We start from the raw sequence: 17,989 nt of genomic DNA, 5'->3' as shown, positions 1-17,989 counted from the left end.
GCTCTGATGCCTGCAGGCGTAATTGCTGATTGGCGCAGAAAAGTTTCCTTCTGCAGGGGAAGGAACAAAGCAGCCCTCCCAAGGAATCTTCAGCAGAGGATTTCAGAATATCTCCACAAAAGATTCCTAGAGATCAGTATGGAGGATTCTCAGGACATCCCGATGTGCATCAACTTTTCCACATGGCCCCCGCTCCGTCTAGCTACACAGGGGAATGAGAGGCAGATGCATATAGTGCTACTGTTGGTTATATCTATCCCTCTTCTACCCTGGGAAAAAAATAGCTCTACCTCATTTCTCCCTGCAGTATCAAAGCCCAATGAGTACTTACTGGGACTCCCCTCTCCTGTATCAGGCGCACGAAAGCCAGAGTGCTGGAACTGGCTAGACCACTCCAGAATTAAAAACGGGTCCTGGCTCACCATGCCACTAGATGACCCTGTCGCCTGTTCCCCATCCTCTTCCAATTCCAGTTCCTTGTCCACCACTTCATCCTCAGGGTTGACCACTCCAGAATTAAAAACGGGTCCTGGCTCACCACGCCACTAGACGACCCTGTTGCCTGTTCCCCATCCTCTTCCAATTCCACTTCCTTGTCCACCACTTCATCCTCAGGGTTAACTCTGCTAGCCACTGCCTCCAGCCCCGCCCCACCCAAAGTATCCATGGGGCTTCTGGCAGTGGAGGTGGGGTCGGCACAGAGGATAGTGTGCACCAGACCAATGATTGGCCTCTCTTGCCTTCTGGTATGCCTGCCTCAGGTCCTTGATCTTGGCACAGAACTACTAAGTGTCCCTATCACACCCCTTCAGCTCCATGCCATAAGCAATCTGCCCGTAGGTATGAAAGTTCCTATGGCTGGAGCGGAGCTGCGACTGCACAGCCTCCTCTCCCCACAGACCCAGCAAATCCAACAACTCCAGGCAGAAGCGTGTTTGCTTCAGTGGGCTGCCATGCTCAACTGGGAAGATGCTATGTGAACTGTTCACAACAAGCAAGACAGGAAGAGGAATTTCAAAAATTCTTTGGGCTTTAAAGGGGGAGGGGCACATGCCTGTGTACCTGGCTGCAGTGCAACGGACTTCAAAGTGGTGACCAGAGCAGTCACGATTGGCCTTATGGACACCTCCTAGAGGGCAATTTGGGCAATATAAGCAATGCAGTGTCTACCCTGACACTGTGTCACTCTTTGTTGGAAAAAACTCTATGCCCCTTGTCCAGGTGGTTTTATTATGTCGGTGTAGCAGGAGAGCTAAATCCGCTGGAGGAGATTTGCTGTGTGTACAGCGCCACTGTTTTGTTGACGAAAGATTACTTTCGTCGACAAAACTGTGTAGTGTAGACATGGCTTTAAGGTCTCCATCCTTACTGTCTCCAATTTATATCCTGTTATTCACTGTGACTCCATTCTTCTTTTAAAAGAGAGCTGTAGTGGACTGGAATCCCTTCAGAGTGTATCATTACTACCCCTAATTGGTTGGAGGAGTTCCTTTCCCAAGAAACACAAGTCCCACTGTTCCTGCCCAAGCGGCTGAGTATACTGCATCCAGAGCACTTCAAATCTTCATTTGCCTGGCCTACAGACTGAACTGGCCTACAACTGAACAGAACCAAATCTATAATATGGCACTGCAGATTACTATCACTAACTTCACCAGCACAGACTCAGTAATTTTGTTTTCACTTCCAGTTTGTATATTACTTGTCCAATGTTGATTGGTTAAGCATTACTTAGCTTAGTATCACTGCTGTAAGACATGATATTTAACTGACAAACTACGGATGTTGAAAGCAAGAACCACCATGCATTATGACAATATTGCAGCATGTAAGTCACCTTGGTTTTGTCATCTATCTCCACTCTTCCAAACTCATTAAAACTTCTGGGACATTTGTGCTCTGCATGTGAAGGGGTTTTTTGTTTGTTTTTTGCAACAAACACAGTAACGTCAGGCAGACAAGGCGATTAAGAAGATTTCTTAGATTAATTTCCTTATGAAGCTTTCAGAGTGTATACATGTATACAGAGAGAGAGAGAGACACACAGAGAGAGAGAGAGCGAGAGAGCTGTGTCTGCTACAGCCACTGAGAATACTTATACACAGATTTACTGTGGCAGCTTTCACATCGGAGCTCAAAAAGCACACATTTACCATTACAATAATTTGCAACAAACATTCACCATGTGTATTATGATTTTGTTGCTTATTAATTCCATCTGATTTTATAGAACAAATTGATAGAGAGCTCCCTAAACATACTCAGTGTTTGCCAGCTTAATGATTGCTTTGGTCAGCAACAGTGGCCAAAGTTCAGTTTGACAGGTTGTAGATGGAAGCAACAAATTATTCTCTTCATTGAAAGGCATAGTATCATCCACAATGATCTTTCGCCAGCATCCCTATGAATGAGAAATAAAAGAAACATTAAAACTGTGTGATGGAAATAAGAAACAGATTCAGTGTAGGAAATTTTGTTCTCCAAGAACCCACACCTACTCTAGCTTGATTTATATCACTAATGATTTTAATGAATAGGGAAAGTAACGCAGATTGCAATTTGAACCCCTAGTAGGTACACTCAGCATGCCAGATACTGAAATTCCTTGCTAATTTGATGGAGTTTATCTCCAATTCTGTTACTCACACTGATCTCTACTAATGCCATGTTAAATCTTAACCTACTATTTATTCCAAATGATTTGGATAAGGCTCTAATTTGGCATTCTATATACCACCTGCAAAACATGCAACAAGCAGGGAAGAATTTTAAACATGTATATTTGTGTACCTGTGTTTATATTTTAACATTTAGCAACACCATGATAGATTTTGAAATATTGTTGGTATTTTGCACTATGCAAAGAAAATTGTTTAGAGAATGTGAGAGATTCATGGAATCTGTTTTCATATCATCCATATTACTACCTCGTTACTGTTAGATTTCTATGTGAAATAAAACAGTCAAACTGCAATTATTTTCCAAATTTATGTGCAGTCTTAAATGTATGGCATATTTTCAACTGCTATCACAGAGTCCTTGGAAACATATGCCAAATGCCTCTTTAAGGCCTCAATCCTGCACATACTTTGGCTCATGCTTGACTTTATGCATATGAATAATCCCATTGTTTTAAATGGGACCACTAATGTGCCTAAAACTAAGGATTAGGGCCTAAATCATGTATAAGATATAGAGAGGAGAAATGATGGTGTAGTTCTATTGACCTCTATAGGTATTTATAATGCACTCACTATGGTATCTGAATTATTTACAAAACCTCAGTTTTAATTTAATGTTATGAATGAAAATTTAAACCCTTCATGGTTTTGTAATCAGAACTCCTAAAAATAAGGCACATTTCAGTTTCAAAACACTCAGTTGTGTCTCAAACTGAAATAGTATTTAATTTCCCCCTTTTCATAATCCTTTTGTGTTCATAGGATTGTAAGGTGAACTTAAAAATTACCAAACTCAATATTAACATGGCAACAATGAAAGCACATTAGACTCAACATTGCAAAAAAACATATACAAAGGCATGAGCCCCCAAATTAACAAAACATAGCAAAAATACATTTAGGAGCATGCAAAATTCTACCATCAACATTTCACAAAATATTTATTGCTACCAGCCCACATCCTTACCTGTGGTTGTTTTATTGGGGTTTGGGTTGCTGGGCGAACCCTGTAATCTGCACCTATTCATACAAGTCATTTTCTTTTAGGACACCTTGACCTTACCCTTCTAGTGCCTTCTCCAGAATCCCTGAGAAAATGGGATATAATGGAGAGCCAAGAAAATGTTTATTTGAAATCTTATTTTTTCAAGGACCCATCTGATAGAACTGCAGGGGTTCCCAAGCTACGGTCCATGGATCACTGATATTTGCAGAGCACTTGCTGGCTTGTCACATGATGCTGCCCTTTTTGTTTCCAGCAAAGAGAGCCTCTATGGACCTGTATAACTAGCTGGAGAAAAGGCGCAGAAGCCAGCTTTGCTTTCTTTGCTGCATAAGAGGAAGAGAGGAAACGGAAGTTGTCCTCTGGAAAGGGTCAACCACCAGCAGCAGAGGAAATTCCAGGAGAGAAAGGAATCAAGCAAGGAAACCAAGGAAAGCATCTGCAAAAGGAAAGGAAGAAAAGGTAGCATAGAATCATATAAAAGGCAATGGACAAGAAGGGGAGGAGGCAACAAAGATGCATGGACAAAGGAGCAGGGCAGGGGACAGGAACATACAAATTGTGCAAGAGATTAAATGAAGAGCAAAAGAGCACTTAACTTTCTGGGAGAAAAAAAAACAACCTAAATGCTAGTTGCTTTTCCATGTAAGTAACTGACATTTTCCACAGTAATGTTGCATGATCAAATAGGAAAAGGAAGTAGTCAATGAGGATATCTACCCTATGAAAAAGCTGCTGAACCCTCAGAGTATAGTATCTGGGGTGCTGCTGTGATTAGTTAGAAGGGGCTTTTAAGGACTAGCACAGGCCAGCCTTTTGGCCCCATTAATGATAAACAAAAGAGCTGTGATTAAGAATAACTAATAAAAAATTAAAATTAAATTAGAAAGTCGGTCAGGCAAAATATACACAGTCAACAAAACAGGCAAAAAATCCAAAAGGAAGCAAAAATAGCCATATCAGCTTTTGAGTGACCGAGTCTAAAAGACAGCCACTGATGGTCTCCAGCGTACATCCTCAGGGATGAGAATTCCTAAGAAGGTTTCCATGAAGGAGAAGAACCTGCCCCACAAGCAGAAGCTCAAGCACTTTGTACCTAAATTAATAAAACCTTTTTAGGCTATTTTCAAGATATTCGAATCCACTGGGTTACCAGAAGCTGCAGAAAGCTCTGCACCTCAAAATGAGGGAAACAAATTCACCACATCAAGGAAAGACAAGTGCTCTCTTTTACTTAAACTAATTTTTAAGTAAAAAACACTAGTAGTGAGACTACATTATTACGAGGTGGTACTGTTAAATTAATTTACATAATGGTTTTTGAATTTTTTTTTATTTGGCTATAATCTGTACGCTTTAGTTTAGTTTGATAAATTCTTTAAATGTAATAGGTAGAACATGGATTCTGTCTGATGGTTCCTATTGCTATGCCATTGGTGCTCCCACCAATTCTTAATATTTTAGAAGATGAATCTAAAAAGAGAGTTTAAACCATATGATACATAAATGAAGGAAGTATCATATACATAGGTATTTCTAAAGGCAAAGAACATTTGCTAATGGCCAATAACTGATTTTAAAATTTCTCAAGTGCATTTTTGAAAACCAAAGAAGTTATTGAATGGCAGGCCTTTAATTGCTCAAACAATGAGATAAGACATAGCTTTGTCTCCTCTCTCATGTAGCAGTTCTACCAAATGCTTCATAAAGCAAGCAGTACAAGTTAATGGGCAAAGAAAATGGAATGTTTGTCTACTTATTTTTCTCCATAACTAAGGATGCAGTAACTCTGTGTAAGTAATTCTTAAGAGTGCATTTCTTACTAATCATACCTTTAACAGTTAAATAACATAACTGCAGTGTGACATTCTTCTTTTCCTTTCAGATGTTATTTGACTTTTTCCCCTTGACTGATTTTTTGATTTCATATAGTTAGTAAATCTTCAAATCCGTATTGTAATTATCATGCATTGACAATAGCCCCTTTTAAAAGCCTAAGTATATATTATTTTAAAATGTACATTGTGAGAGAGAGGGACTAGAGACAGAGGGGAAGTAATTCCCAAGGACTAAAAGTAAGAGTTCAAATTCAGAAACAGAAATCCTTATGAGATAGAGAGAAGAAATGAAGCAGCAAGTTCAGGGTAATACTATTTTTGGGGTCAGAATTTTATTTGGTGGAGAAGGGGGAGGACGTTATTGGCAGAAACGAGCTGAATGAATGTGCAGGAGGAAAATCAAGCTAATCGCTCTACTATTTTGCAATTATGTTGAATCAGTACATTCCATGCCAGGTCTTAAGATTTAAGAGGCAGCCCTGTCAGAAATGAATATGAGACCCCCACAGAACTCCTACCTAAACTTTGTACCAATTGGTCCCAGTTCTTTCCCTGTAGAATACAACCTGATTGTGGAGAACTGGGACCCAGGACAGCAGAACGGGGATAGGAGTACTACTGCAACAATACAGGGTGGAGGTGCCAGAATGTGATCGCTTTTTACAGTTATTGCTGAAGAGACTGGATGTGGTATATCAAGTAGAACAAAGAGGAAGGGTTCAACCACATGCTGATTCTGGTGAGATACCAGTCTCCTTAAGAGACAATATGATGTCTCACTGAAACCAGCCTAGAGTAAAAGCCCACCCCACTCTTTATCCTCCCATCTGTGAACTTTCTCTCCCTCTCCCTTTATTCTTCCCCCTCTCAATTTCCCTTCAGCTCTCTTCCAGATTTCCCTTCTCACCCCCCACCCTTGGGTGTTTATCACTTTCCCTTCTCCTTTGCATGTCCCCTTTTTTCTCTCTCCCATGAGGTTCCACACCTTTCCTGAGTACTGAATTGGTAGAACCAGCAGAGGAAGCAAGGAAAAGGGAACTTCAGTGAAGGGAGAATAGAAATGAGACTGATTAGAACACACACAACTCAGGAAATGACAGTTAAAGTAGCCTATGCAACTTTAACTGTGCAGATGTGTTACAATACAGTCGTTTATTACATGCGATTGTTCCCCATAGAGCCCCAGCATCATTCGTACACTACAGACAGCACCCTCAACCCAAGATTATATGGGTAAGATCATGTTCTCTGAACTCCTGCAACTGACTCAAGAGGTGGAAGACAACTCCTGGCTCCCTTGTGTGGGCTACTAGCATTACAAGTCAAAGTGCCAGGGACAGGGCTGCCTCCACAAATCTGCTAGTTCACCCCCCAAGCAAGTGGATGGAGAGACTTGGCTCCCCTCTTTCCCACCTCCACACCCCTAAACAACGTGGCAAATGGAACTATCAGTAGCGGATTATTAATCCCAAAGGAGAGAGCCAGGGCATAAATTATGACTCTGAGTGAAGAGTTGCAATTTGTTCCCTCATCTACTCCTTGGGAAGCTCAACTATGCACCGCCTCTTACAAAAGGCAAATTGTAAAGATACAATCTAGCACTATATTATATTTTGTCAAGGTAGCAACTATGGTTATGAATGAACTGACACTGTTATTGTTTAACCATATTTTAGTTTCTCATACATTTCTTTTAAAATTACCTTTTGAGGGGCTATCATATGTTCAGACTGATCCTACAAGCAAATCTCTTGATAGATTTTTAGGAATCTTTCTGAAGATATTTCTGAGTTAAACCAATTTGAACAGAACTCAATTTTAAAACTTCACTCGGGCCTATATTGAATGGAGGAATGTGTGCTTTTCCTAATTTCAATTTCCTAATATTAAACGAACAAAGTTGGGGATATTTAAGAATAGAATGAACATGTTTAGGATTTTGTTTTCTGTTACTTAAAAAAAGGTGCACCAAATCACAACAGTGTGCATGGGTGCTAATATTTAAAAGCTCCCCTCACCTTTGTTTGCATTTGTGCTCATTCCAAGAATCAAAAGTGATTATAAATATTTTAACAGGGTGTGAGATAAGAGAGTACAACCCGTCCTTCTTATTTTTCTGTACAGGAAATTTAGACATGACCACTAAAGCAACAGTTTAACATTGAGCTGAGATGAGTGATTTTGCAAGGATTATGGAAGAATTTGGGTAATTTTTATTTTTATCTATAGAGATTTTTGAAAGAACCTTGAGTCACGTAGTTGCTAAGCAACACAATGTACATTACAGGGCTCACTCAACATCTCTACACTAACACATCTCTTTATGAGAGATATATAAGCAGAGATGTGTTCCTTTTTGTGCTACAGTGTTAACACAAGGACTGCAAGGCAAAAAGATACACCTATCATGGACTGAAGACAGGGAGTAAATGGCTAATCTTGCAGACCAACAGGAAAAAAAATTACTGATCTGAATCAGAGAGCAGAAAGCAGAATTTGTAAGGGGCTATGCATGGGGTGGAATGCACACAGAATTATGGAATGCATGTAAGGGGTCTGAGATATGGTATCACAAAAGGAAAATGGAGGTGGTTTTCAGAAGTTAAAGATGAGAAAAGATTGAGGCTCCCTGTCCTAAAGACTTAAATTCAGGGTAATTAGCACCTCCATAAGATTATGCAGCCACAGAAATTGCTTTATATTTTCCTCTTTCGTTGGCTGCTGTAGTGTTCCACCATTCTGCTGTCCCTGCTTCTGAGGACAATATTTTGCCTGCTTTTGAGATATGGAAAAGGCATGCAGGGCTGCATGCGGGGACTTGCGGAGACTACAGCCACCTCAAAATTTGCCTTAGTCCCCCAGTTGCCACCCCTCCCAGTGAAAAGGTCAAATGTCACGCAGAAGTAAGGGTGGCATGGTATGGCATTGCCACAGTTACCTCTGTGCTGTTGCTGGCAGCGGCACTGCCTTCAGAGCTGGGTGGCTGGAGAGCAGCGGCTGCTGGCTGGGCGCCCAGTTCTGAAGGCACTGCTACTGTCAGCAACAGCTCAGAAGTAAGCACAGGTGGGGAGCCAGGGAGTTTGACAGCAGCCCCCAGCCCGTGTTCCCACCCACTGGGGCATGCTGCCCAGTGCGGGTGTAAGTACCTGGGCTCCACACAGTGACCCAGATTGACCCGCTCCGGCCTGGGCTCCTGGGCCCTGCCTCCTGCGGACGCTGCTCCCCAAGGGCTCTACCAGCTCCAGAGCCAAGAGCCCCCCTGCCCGAGCAGCTTTTACCGGCTGCAAGCAGTCATATTGTATGTTTAAGGCCTGGTCTACACTAGGAGTTGAGGTCGAATTTAGCAGCGTTTAATCGATTTAACCCTGCACCCGTCCACAAGACGAAGCCCTTTTTTTGACTTAAAGGGCTCTTAAAATCGATTTCCTTACTCCACCCCCGACAAGGGGATTAGCGCTGAAATCGGCCTTGGTGGGTCAAATTTGGGGTACTGTGGATGCAATTAGATGGTATTGGCCTCCGGGAGCTATCCCACAGTGCTCCATTGTGACCGCTCTGGACAGGACTCTCAACTCAGATGAACTGGCCAGGTAGACAGGAAAAGGCCCGCGAACTTTTGAATTTCAATTTCCTGTTTGGCCAGCGTGGCAAGCCGCAGGTGACCATGCAGAGCTCATCAGCAGAGGTGACCATGATGGAGTCCCAGAATTGCAAAAGAGCTCCAGCATGGACCAAACGGGAGGTACGAAATCTGATCGCTGTATGGGGAGAGGAATCCGTGCTATCAGAACTATGTTCCAGTTTTCAAAATGCCAAAACATTTGTCAAAATCTCCCAGAGCATGGAGGACAGAGGCCATAATAGGGACCCGAAGCAATGCCGCATGAAACTTAAGGAACTGAGGCAAGCCTACCAGAAAACCAGAGAGGCAAATGGCCGCTCCGGGTCTGAGCTCCAAACATGCCACTTCTAAGATGAGCTGCATGCCATTTTAGGGAGTTCAGCCACCACTACCCCAGCCGTGTTGTTTGACTCCTTCAATGGAGATGGAAGCAACACGGAAGCAGGTTTTGGGAACGAGGAAGATGATGATGATGATGAGGTTGTAGATAGCTCACAGTAAGCAAGCGGAGAAACCATTTTTCCCAACAGCCAGGAACTGTTTCTCACCCTGGACCGGGAGCCAGTACCCCCCGAACCCACCCAAGGCTGCCTCCTGGACCTGCCAGGCGGAGAAGGGACCTCTGGTGAGTATACCTTTTAAAATACTATACACGGTTTAAAAGCAAGCATGTTTAATGATTAATTTGCCCTGGCACTCGTGGTTCTCCTGGCTATACTCCCAAAGCCTTTGCAAAAGGTTTCTGGGGAGGGCAGCCTTATTCCATCCACCATGGTAGGACACTTTACCACAACAGGCCAGTAGCACGTACTCGGGAATCATTGTAGAACAAAGCATGGCAGTGTATGTTTGCTGGCATTCAAACAACATCCGTTCTTTATCTCTCTGTGTTATCCTCAGGAGAGTGATATCATTCATGGTCACCTGGTTGAAACAGGGTGCTTTTCTTAAGGGGACACTCAGAGGTGCCCATTCCTGCTGGGCTGTTTGCCTGTGGCTGAACAGAAATGTTCCTCGCTGTTAGCCACGGGGAGGGGGGAGGGGCTAGCAACACGCTGGGGGGAGGCAAAATGCGACCTTGGAACGAAAGCACATGTGCTATGTATGTAATGTTAACAGCAAGGTTTACCGTGAAAGAGTGAACCCATTGTTCTAGAAAATGTGTCTTTTTAAATACCACCGTCCCTTTTTTTCTCTCCACCAGCTGCATGTGTTTCAAGGATCACAGGATCTTCTCCTTCCCAGAGGCTAGTGAAGATTAGAAGGCGAAAAAAACGCACTCGTGATGAAAAGTTCTCTGAGCTCATGCTGTCCTCCCAGAGCACAGACGAATGCGTGGAGCAGACAATGTCAGAGTGCAGGAAAGCACAAAATGACCGGGAGGAGAAGTGGCGGGCTGAAGAGAGTAAGTGGCGGGCTGAAGAGAGGGCTGAAGCTGAAAGGTGGCGGCAGCGTGATGAGAGGAGGCAGGATTCAATGCTGAGGCTTCTGGAGGATCAAACCAATATGCTCCAGCATATGGTTGAGCAGCAGGAAAGGCAGCAGGAGCACAGACCGCCACTACAGCCCCTGTGTAACCAACCGCCCTCCTCCCCAAGTTCCATAGCCTCCTCACCCAGACACCCAAGAACGCGGTGGGGGGGCCACCCAGCCACTCCACTCCAGAGGGTTGCCCAAGCAACAGAAGGCTGGCATTCAATAAGTTTTAAACTTTTAAAGTGCTGTGTGGCCTTGTCCTTCCCTCCTCCACCACTCCTCCTGGTGCTTCTCTCCTCCACCACCCCTCCTGGGCTACCTTGGTAGTTATCCCCCTATTTGTGTGATGAATGAATAAAGAATGCATGAATATGAAACAACAATAACTTTATTGCCTCTGCAAGTGCTGATCAAAGGGAGGAGGGGAGGATGGTTAGCTTACAGGAAAGTAGAGTGAACCAAGGGGCGGGGGGGTTTCATCAAGGAGAAACAAACAGAACTTTCACACCGTAGCCTGGCCAGTCATGAAACTGGTTTTCAAAGCTTCTCTGATGCGCACCGCGCCCTCCTGTGCTCTTCTAACCACCCTGGTGTCTGGCGGTGCGTAACCAGCAGCCAGGCGATTTGCCTCAACCTCCCACCCCGCCATAAACGTCTCCCCCTTACTCTAACAGATATTGTGGAGCGCACAGCAAGCAGTAATAACAGTGGGAATATTGGTTTTGCTGAGGTCTAACCGAGTCAGTAAACTGCACTAGCGCGCTTTTAAATGTCCAAATGCACATTCTACCACCATTCTGCACTTGCTCAGCCTGTAGTTGAACAGCTCCTGACTACTGTCCAGGCTGCCTGTGTATGGCTTCACGAGCCATGGCATTAAGGGGTAGGCTGGGTCCCCAAGGATAACTATAGGCATTTCAACATCCCCAAAGGTTATTTTCTGGTCTGGGAATAAAGTCCCTTCCTGCAGCTTTTGAAACAGACCAGAGTTCCTGAAGATGCGAGCGTCATGTACCTTAACGGCCATCCCACGTTGCTGTTGGTGAAACGTCCCTTGTGATCCACCAGAGCTTGCAGCGCTATTGAAAAGTACCCCTTGTGGTTTATGTACTCGCCGGCTTGGTGTTCCAGTGCCAAGATAGGGATATGGGTTCCGTCTATGGCCCCACCACAGTTAGGGAATCCCACTGCAGCAAAGCCATCCACTATGACCTGCAAATTTCCCAGGGTCACTACCCTTGATATCAGCAGATCTTTGATTGAGTTGGCTACTTGCATCACAGCAGCCCCCACAGTAGATTTGCCCACTCCAAATTGATTCCTGACTGACTGGCAGCTGTCTGGCATTGCAAGCTTCCAGAGGGCTACTGCCACTTGCTTCTCAACTGTGAGGGCTGCTCTCATCTTGGTTCTTGCGCCTCCGGGCACGGGAAAGCAAGTCACAAAGTTCCATGAAAGTGCTCTTACACATGCAAAAGTTTCGCAACCACTGGAAATCGTCCAGACCTGCAACACTAAGTGGTCCCACCAGTCTGTGCTTGTTTCCTGAGCCCAGAATTGGCGTTCCACCACATGAACCTGCCCCATTAGCACCATGATGCCCATATTGCCAGGGCCCGTGCTTTGAGAGAAGTCTGTGTCCATGTCCTCATCACTCACGTGACCGCGCTGACGTCGCCTCCTCGCCCGGTATCGCTTTGCCAGGTTCTGGTGCTGCATATACTGCTGGCTAATGTGTGTGGTGTTTAATGTGCTCCTAATTGCCAAAGTGATCTGAGCGGGCTCCATGCTTGCCGTGGTATGGCGTCTGCACAGAAAAAAGGCGCGGAACGATTGTCTGCTGTTGCCCTGACAGAGGGAGGGGCGACTGACGACATGGCTTACAGGGTTGGCTTACAGGGAATTAAAATAATCAAAGGGGGGTGGCTTTGCAAGAAACTGAATGGCCCCCTCAAGGATAGAACTCAAAACTGGGTTTAGCAGGCCGTTGATTTCACAGAGGGAAGGAGGGAGGAGAAAATGAATACAAAACAAATCTGGTCTATTTCTTGTTTTGAGCCTCTTCATCTATCTTTATACATCTTGCTCGTAACAGACTGTGCAGTACGACTGCTAGCCATCGTGAACACCTGGGTGCTCGGCAGAAGACGGTGCAGTATGACGACTACCCATCATCTTCTGCTAGCTGGAGATTAAAAGACAGTGCAGGACTGAATCGCCACGAGAAGAAACAAGGGAAATGACCTGGCTGAGTCACTCCCATGTTTGCCCAGGCGCCTGGTTAAAAGAGCACCCAGGACTACGTCGATGACGGCTACCAGTCATACTGCACTGTCTGCTGCCAAAAGGCAATAAACTGCTGCTGTGTAGCAATGCAGTACCACGTCTGCCAGCACCCATGAGACATATGGTGATGGTTAGCTGAGCGGGATCCATGCTTGCCATGGTATGGCATCTGCACAGATAACTCAAGAAAAAAGGCGCAAAACAATTGTCTGCCCTTGCTTTCACGGAGGGAGGGAGGGAGGGAGGGAGGGAATGGGGGCCTGACGATATGTACCCAGAACCATCCGTGACAATGTTTTAGCCCCATCAGGCACTGGGATTTCTACCCAGAATTCAAATGGGCGGCAGAGACTGCGGGAACTGTGGGATAGCCACCCACAGTGCAACTTTCCGGAAGTCGACGGTTGCCTCGGTACTGTGGACACACTCCGCCGACTACATGCACTTAGAGCATTTGTGTGGGGACACACACAATCAACTGTATAAAAATGCTTTCTACAAAACCGAATTCTATAAATTCAACCTAATTTCGTAGCGTAGACATACCCTAAGAAATTACTTGTATTTACATTCTGATTTCTGATGCCTGTCAACTTCTGGTTTTGTACTTTATTAGCAGTGCTTTATTTATTTTGTGCTTTTTTTGCATTAATTAGCCATTGGTTTAGTTAAGATCCTAATTGCTTTTGTCACTTTAACAAAGACTGTGGCTCATGTGGGTGCACAACGGAGTGACCTCCACCATCCCCCGCCCAAAAAAACCCAGCTTTAAAATATTTTTGAATTTTCAGATTGTATGTATTTGACTGGATTTTTATTTGACTGGAATGGAAATATGTGCTCAATCAGCTAGGAAAAAAGGTGTACATAGTTTTGGTTAGTTGTTATTTATTTTGCTTTAAATAGTCGTGTGTGTGTTGTTGTTGTTTCATTTTCTGTGTGTGTGCAAATGGCTAATTTTAAAATATAATATAGTAAAAAATTAGCATGGGGAAATAGTTTTTACTTTGTGTAATGACCCATCCACTCCCAGTCTTTATTCAAGCCTAATTTAATGGTGTCCAGTTTGCAAATTAATTCCAATTCTCCAGTATCCTGTTGGAATCTGTTTTTGAAGTTTTTTGTTGGAGAATTCCGACTTTTAGGTTTGAAATTGAGTGACCAGAGAGACTGAAGTGTTCTCCGACTGGTTTTTGAATGTTATAATTCTTGACGTCTGATTTGTGTCCATTTATTCTTTTGCGTAGAGATTGTCCATTTTGGCCAATGTACATGGCAGAGGGGCATTGTTGGCACATATCACATTGGTAGACATGCAGGTGAACGAGCCTCTGATAGTGCGGCTGATGTGACTAAGTCCTATGATGGTGTGCCCTGAATAGATATGTGGACAGAGTTGGCAACGGGCTTTGTTGCAAGGATAGGTTCCTGGGTTAGTGATTCTGTTGTGTGGTGTGTGGTTGCTGGTGAGTATTTGCTTCAGGTTGACCAGCAAACACACAACAAAGTAAAAACTATTTCCCCAGACTAATTTTTCCCCCTACTGTTACTCACACCTTCTTGTCGACTGTTTGAAATGGGCCATCCTGATTATCACTACAAAAGTTTTTTTTCTCCTGCTGATAATAGCCCACCTTAATTGATTACTCTCGTTACAGTTGGTATGGCAACACCCATTTTTTCATGTTCTCTGTGTATATATATCTTCCTACTGTGTTTCCCACTGCATGCATCCGATGAAGTGGGTTTTAGCCCACGAAAGCTTATGCCCAAATAAATTTGTCAGTCTCTGAGGTGCCACAAGTACTCCTTGTTTTTTTCCATAGATTTAAATACTTCCTTAAAAACTCCAGTTACCACTTCTTGTGCTGAATGAGAATTGCCACTTACTTTGTTCATGTTCATGTGTGATGCTAAGATGTTGTGTGGGTTTTGTTTGTTTGTTTGTTTTTTGTTTTTATTAACATGATGGATCTCCAAACTGTTCTCAGTTGTTAAAAAAAAAAAAAAAAAAAGAAGTGTACGTGTGTTAAATCCATTGTGAAAAAAAACCTCAAATAACTCAGCAAAATCAAAATAAAGTTTCATCCACACCATTAGAAGGTACAGCTGCAACAAAGGAATTAAAGCCTGTCAAAGTAGGTTCTGCCAATTTCAAATTTCTACTCCGAACTGCTAAGGTACTAGTGCTGTTCAAAATGGATAACTTAAACAATGTAAAAATAATAATAATAATAATTCACTACTACAGAGAGAGTGGTAAAAATGTATGACAATCACTTTTCCTCAAATTCCCACCTAAGTCTGAGCAAATCCAAAATTTTCAGTTTGAAAGCAAAACGGGTTATAAAGTTCTAAGCATATGAAAAGCTCTTTAAATAGAAGCAACATTATCTACACACTATATCTCTACTGTGTACACAAACTGCACATATTATTTATTTTTCAGTAGTGCCTAGATAAATATAATTTCCTAACAAGCAATAAAATACTCCAGGTAGTGTTCTTCTAAACAATTACTGCACATCTGGCTAATGATCTAGGATTTCATAACGCTTAATTTGTACAAGTATAACAAGAAATATTCATTTTCATCTTGATAGTTTAACAATTTTACCACTACAAAACATATTTTTTTCAAAAAAGCAAAATATTTATCCTGATAATTAAAGAGAGTACATTATATTCATATTAAATGCATAAACACACAGATACAACATTTTATATAACTGAAAGTAGTCACTTACCATCCAGTAAAGTTTCACCACATATTTTCCATAACTATTATACAGTGGCATGTGTCCCTTAATAGCTTTGCATAAGGCATATATATGCTCCCATGGCTTCCAAGAGAATAGAGGTGTTTCATTGGTGTTGGTTTTACCCTCATTAGTTAAAACATTCACATTATATATCCTCCAGACTGCACAAATTTCACTTATTATCCATCTCATCAGCTGAAATCACAGAAAATTTTTTTTTAAATAAAAGTTTTCAGTTTTTCACATTGCACATTTTAGGAAAAAAAATCAAATGAAGTTAAATTATAGTCAGAATTAAATTATAGTCAGAAAATGCAAAACAATTCCAAATGCTAACTGGAAAGCAAATCTCACGGAAGAGTGCATTAAAATTAATTTATTGCAAGTTTGCTTTTATCAGCACAAATATTCCTTAGAAGTCATCCGTAATATGTGACATTTAGCTATATGTGGATATCTACAAAGCTTTATGAAAATGGGAACTGCTAAAAGACATTGTATTAATTAATGCATGCCATCAACAGCACATCTCATGCCACAATAGTGTTGTTTCATGAATGATATGGGTGGGAGACCTGCCAAGTGAAGCTGGCAGGGTCTAATGATACGAGTGCAAACAAGAAACTACTCTTACTTTGTACATATGATGTCTAAGCCCTAGTCTATACTAGAGGAGGGGATCGATCTGAGTTATGCAACTTCAGCTACGTGCATAACATAGCTGAAGTCTCAGAGTAACAGCCGTGTTAGTCTGTATTCGCAAAAAGAAAAGGAGTACTTGTGGCACCTTAGAGACTAACCAATTTATTTGAGCATGAGCTTTCGTGAGCTACAGCTCACTTCATCGGATGCATACCGTGGAAACTGCAGCAGACTTTATATATACACAGAGAATATGAAACAATACCTCCTCCCACCCCACTGTCCTGCTGGTAATAGCTTATCTAAAGTGATCATCAGGTTGGGCCATTTCCAGCACAAATCCAGGTTTTCTCACCCTCCACACCCCCACACAAATTCACTCTCCTGCTGGTGATAGCCCATCCAAAGTGACAACTCTTTACACAATGTGCATGATAATCAAGTTGGGCCATTTCCTGCACAAATCCAGGTTCTCTCACCCCCTCACCCCCCTCCCAAAAACCACACACACAAACTCACTATCCTGCTGGTAATAGCTCATCCAAAGTGACCATTCTCCCTACAATGTGCATGATAATTAAGGTGGGCCATTTCCAGCACAAATCCAGGTTTTCTCACATCCCCCCCACCCCCATACACACACAAACTCACTCTCCTGCTGGTAATAGCTCATCCAAACTGACCACTCTCCAAGTTTAAATCCAAGTTAAACCAGAACATCTGGGGGGGGGGGGTAGGAAAAAACAAGAGGAAATAGGCTACCTTGCATAATGACTTAGCCACTCCCAGTCTCTATTTAAGCCTAAATTAATAGTATCCAATTTGCAAATGAATTCCAATTCAGCAGCTTCTCGCTGGAGTCTGGATTTGAAGTTTTTTTGTTTTAAGATAGCGACCTTCATGTCTGTGATTGCGTGACCAGAGAGATTGAAGTGTTCTCCGACTGGTTTATGAATGTTATAATTCTTGACATCTGATTTGTGTCCATTTATTCTTTTACGTAGAGACTGTCCAGTTTGACCAATGTACATGGCAGAGGGGCATTGCTGGCACATGATGGCATATATCACATTGGTGGATGTGCAGGTGAACGAGCCTCTGATAGTGTGGCTGATGTTATTAGGCCCTGTGATGGTGTCCCCTGAATAGATATGTGGGCACAATTGGCAACGGGCTTTGTTGCAAGGATAAGTTCCTGGGTTAGTGGTTCTGTTGTGTGGTATGTGGTTGTTGGTGAGTATTTGCTTCAGGTTGCGGGGCTGTCTGTAGGCAAGGACTGGCCTGTCTCCCAAGACTTGTGAGAGTGTTGGGTCATCCTTTAGGATAGGTTGTAGATCCTTAATAATGCGTTGGAGGGGTTTTAGTTGGGGGCTGAAGGTGACGGCTAGTGGCGTTCTGTTATTTTCTTTGTTAGGCCTGTCCTGTAGTAGGTAACTTCTGGGAACTCTTCTGGCTCTATCAATCTGTTTCTTTACTTCTGCAGGTGGGTATTGTAGTTGTAAGAAAGCTTGACAGAGATCTTGTAGGTGTTTGTCTCTGTCTGAGGGGTTGGAGCAAATGCGGTTGTATCGCAGAGCTTGGCTGTAGACGATGGATCGTGTGGTGTGGTCAGGGTGAAAGCTGGAGGCATGCAGGTAGGAAGAGCGGTCAGTAGGTTTCCGGTATAGGGTGGTGTTTAT

General features: G+C 43.0%; 1 protein-coding gene across 3 annotated transcripts in view; it reads right to left on the bottom strand.

Moving 5' to 3' along the window:
- ADGB (androglobin) overlaps positions 1 to 17,989 on the bottom strand; it is a 226,004-nt gene that overhangs the window by 165,350 nt on the left and 42,665 nt on the right. The window contains exons 5-6 of one of the 3 annotated variants that reach the window (XM_048844305.2): positions 15,654 to 15,863; positions 2,262 to 2,401 (exon numbers count right to left, since the gene is read on the bottom strand). In XM_048844305.2, the coding sequence (XP_048700262.2) occupies positions 2,262 to 2,401; positions 15,654 to 15,863 (350 nt within the window). The other 2 variants (XM_048844306.2, XM_048844307.2) reach the window with 2 other exon arrangements.

Source organism: Caretta caretta, chromosome 3 (genome assembly GCF_965140235.1).
Source record: "Caretta caretta isolate rCarCar2 chromosome 3, rCarCar1.hap1, whole genome shotgun sequence".
Classification (NCBI taxonomy): Eukaryota; Metazoa; Chordata; order Testudines; family Cheloniidae; genus Caretta; species Caretta caretta.
The sequence above is the reverse complement of the archived record's forward strand: the minus strand, read 5'-3'. Positions and strand labels throughout refer to the sequence as shown.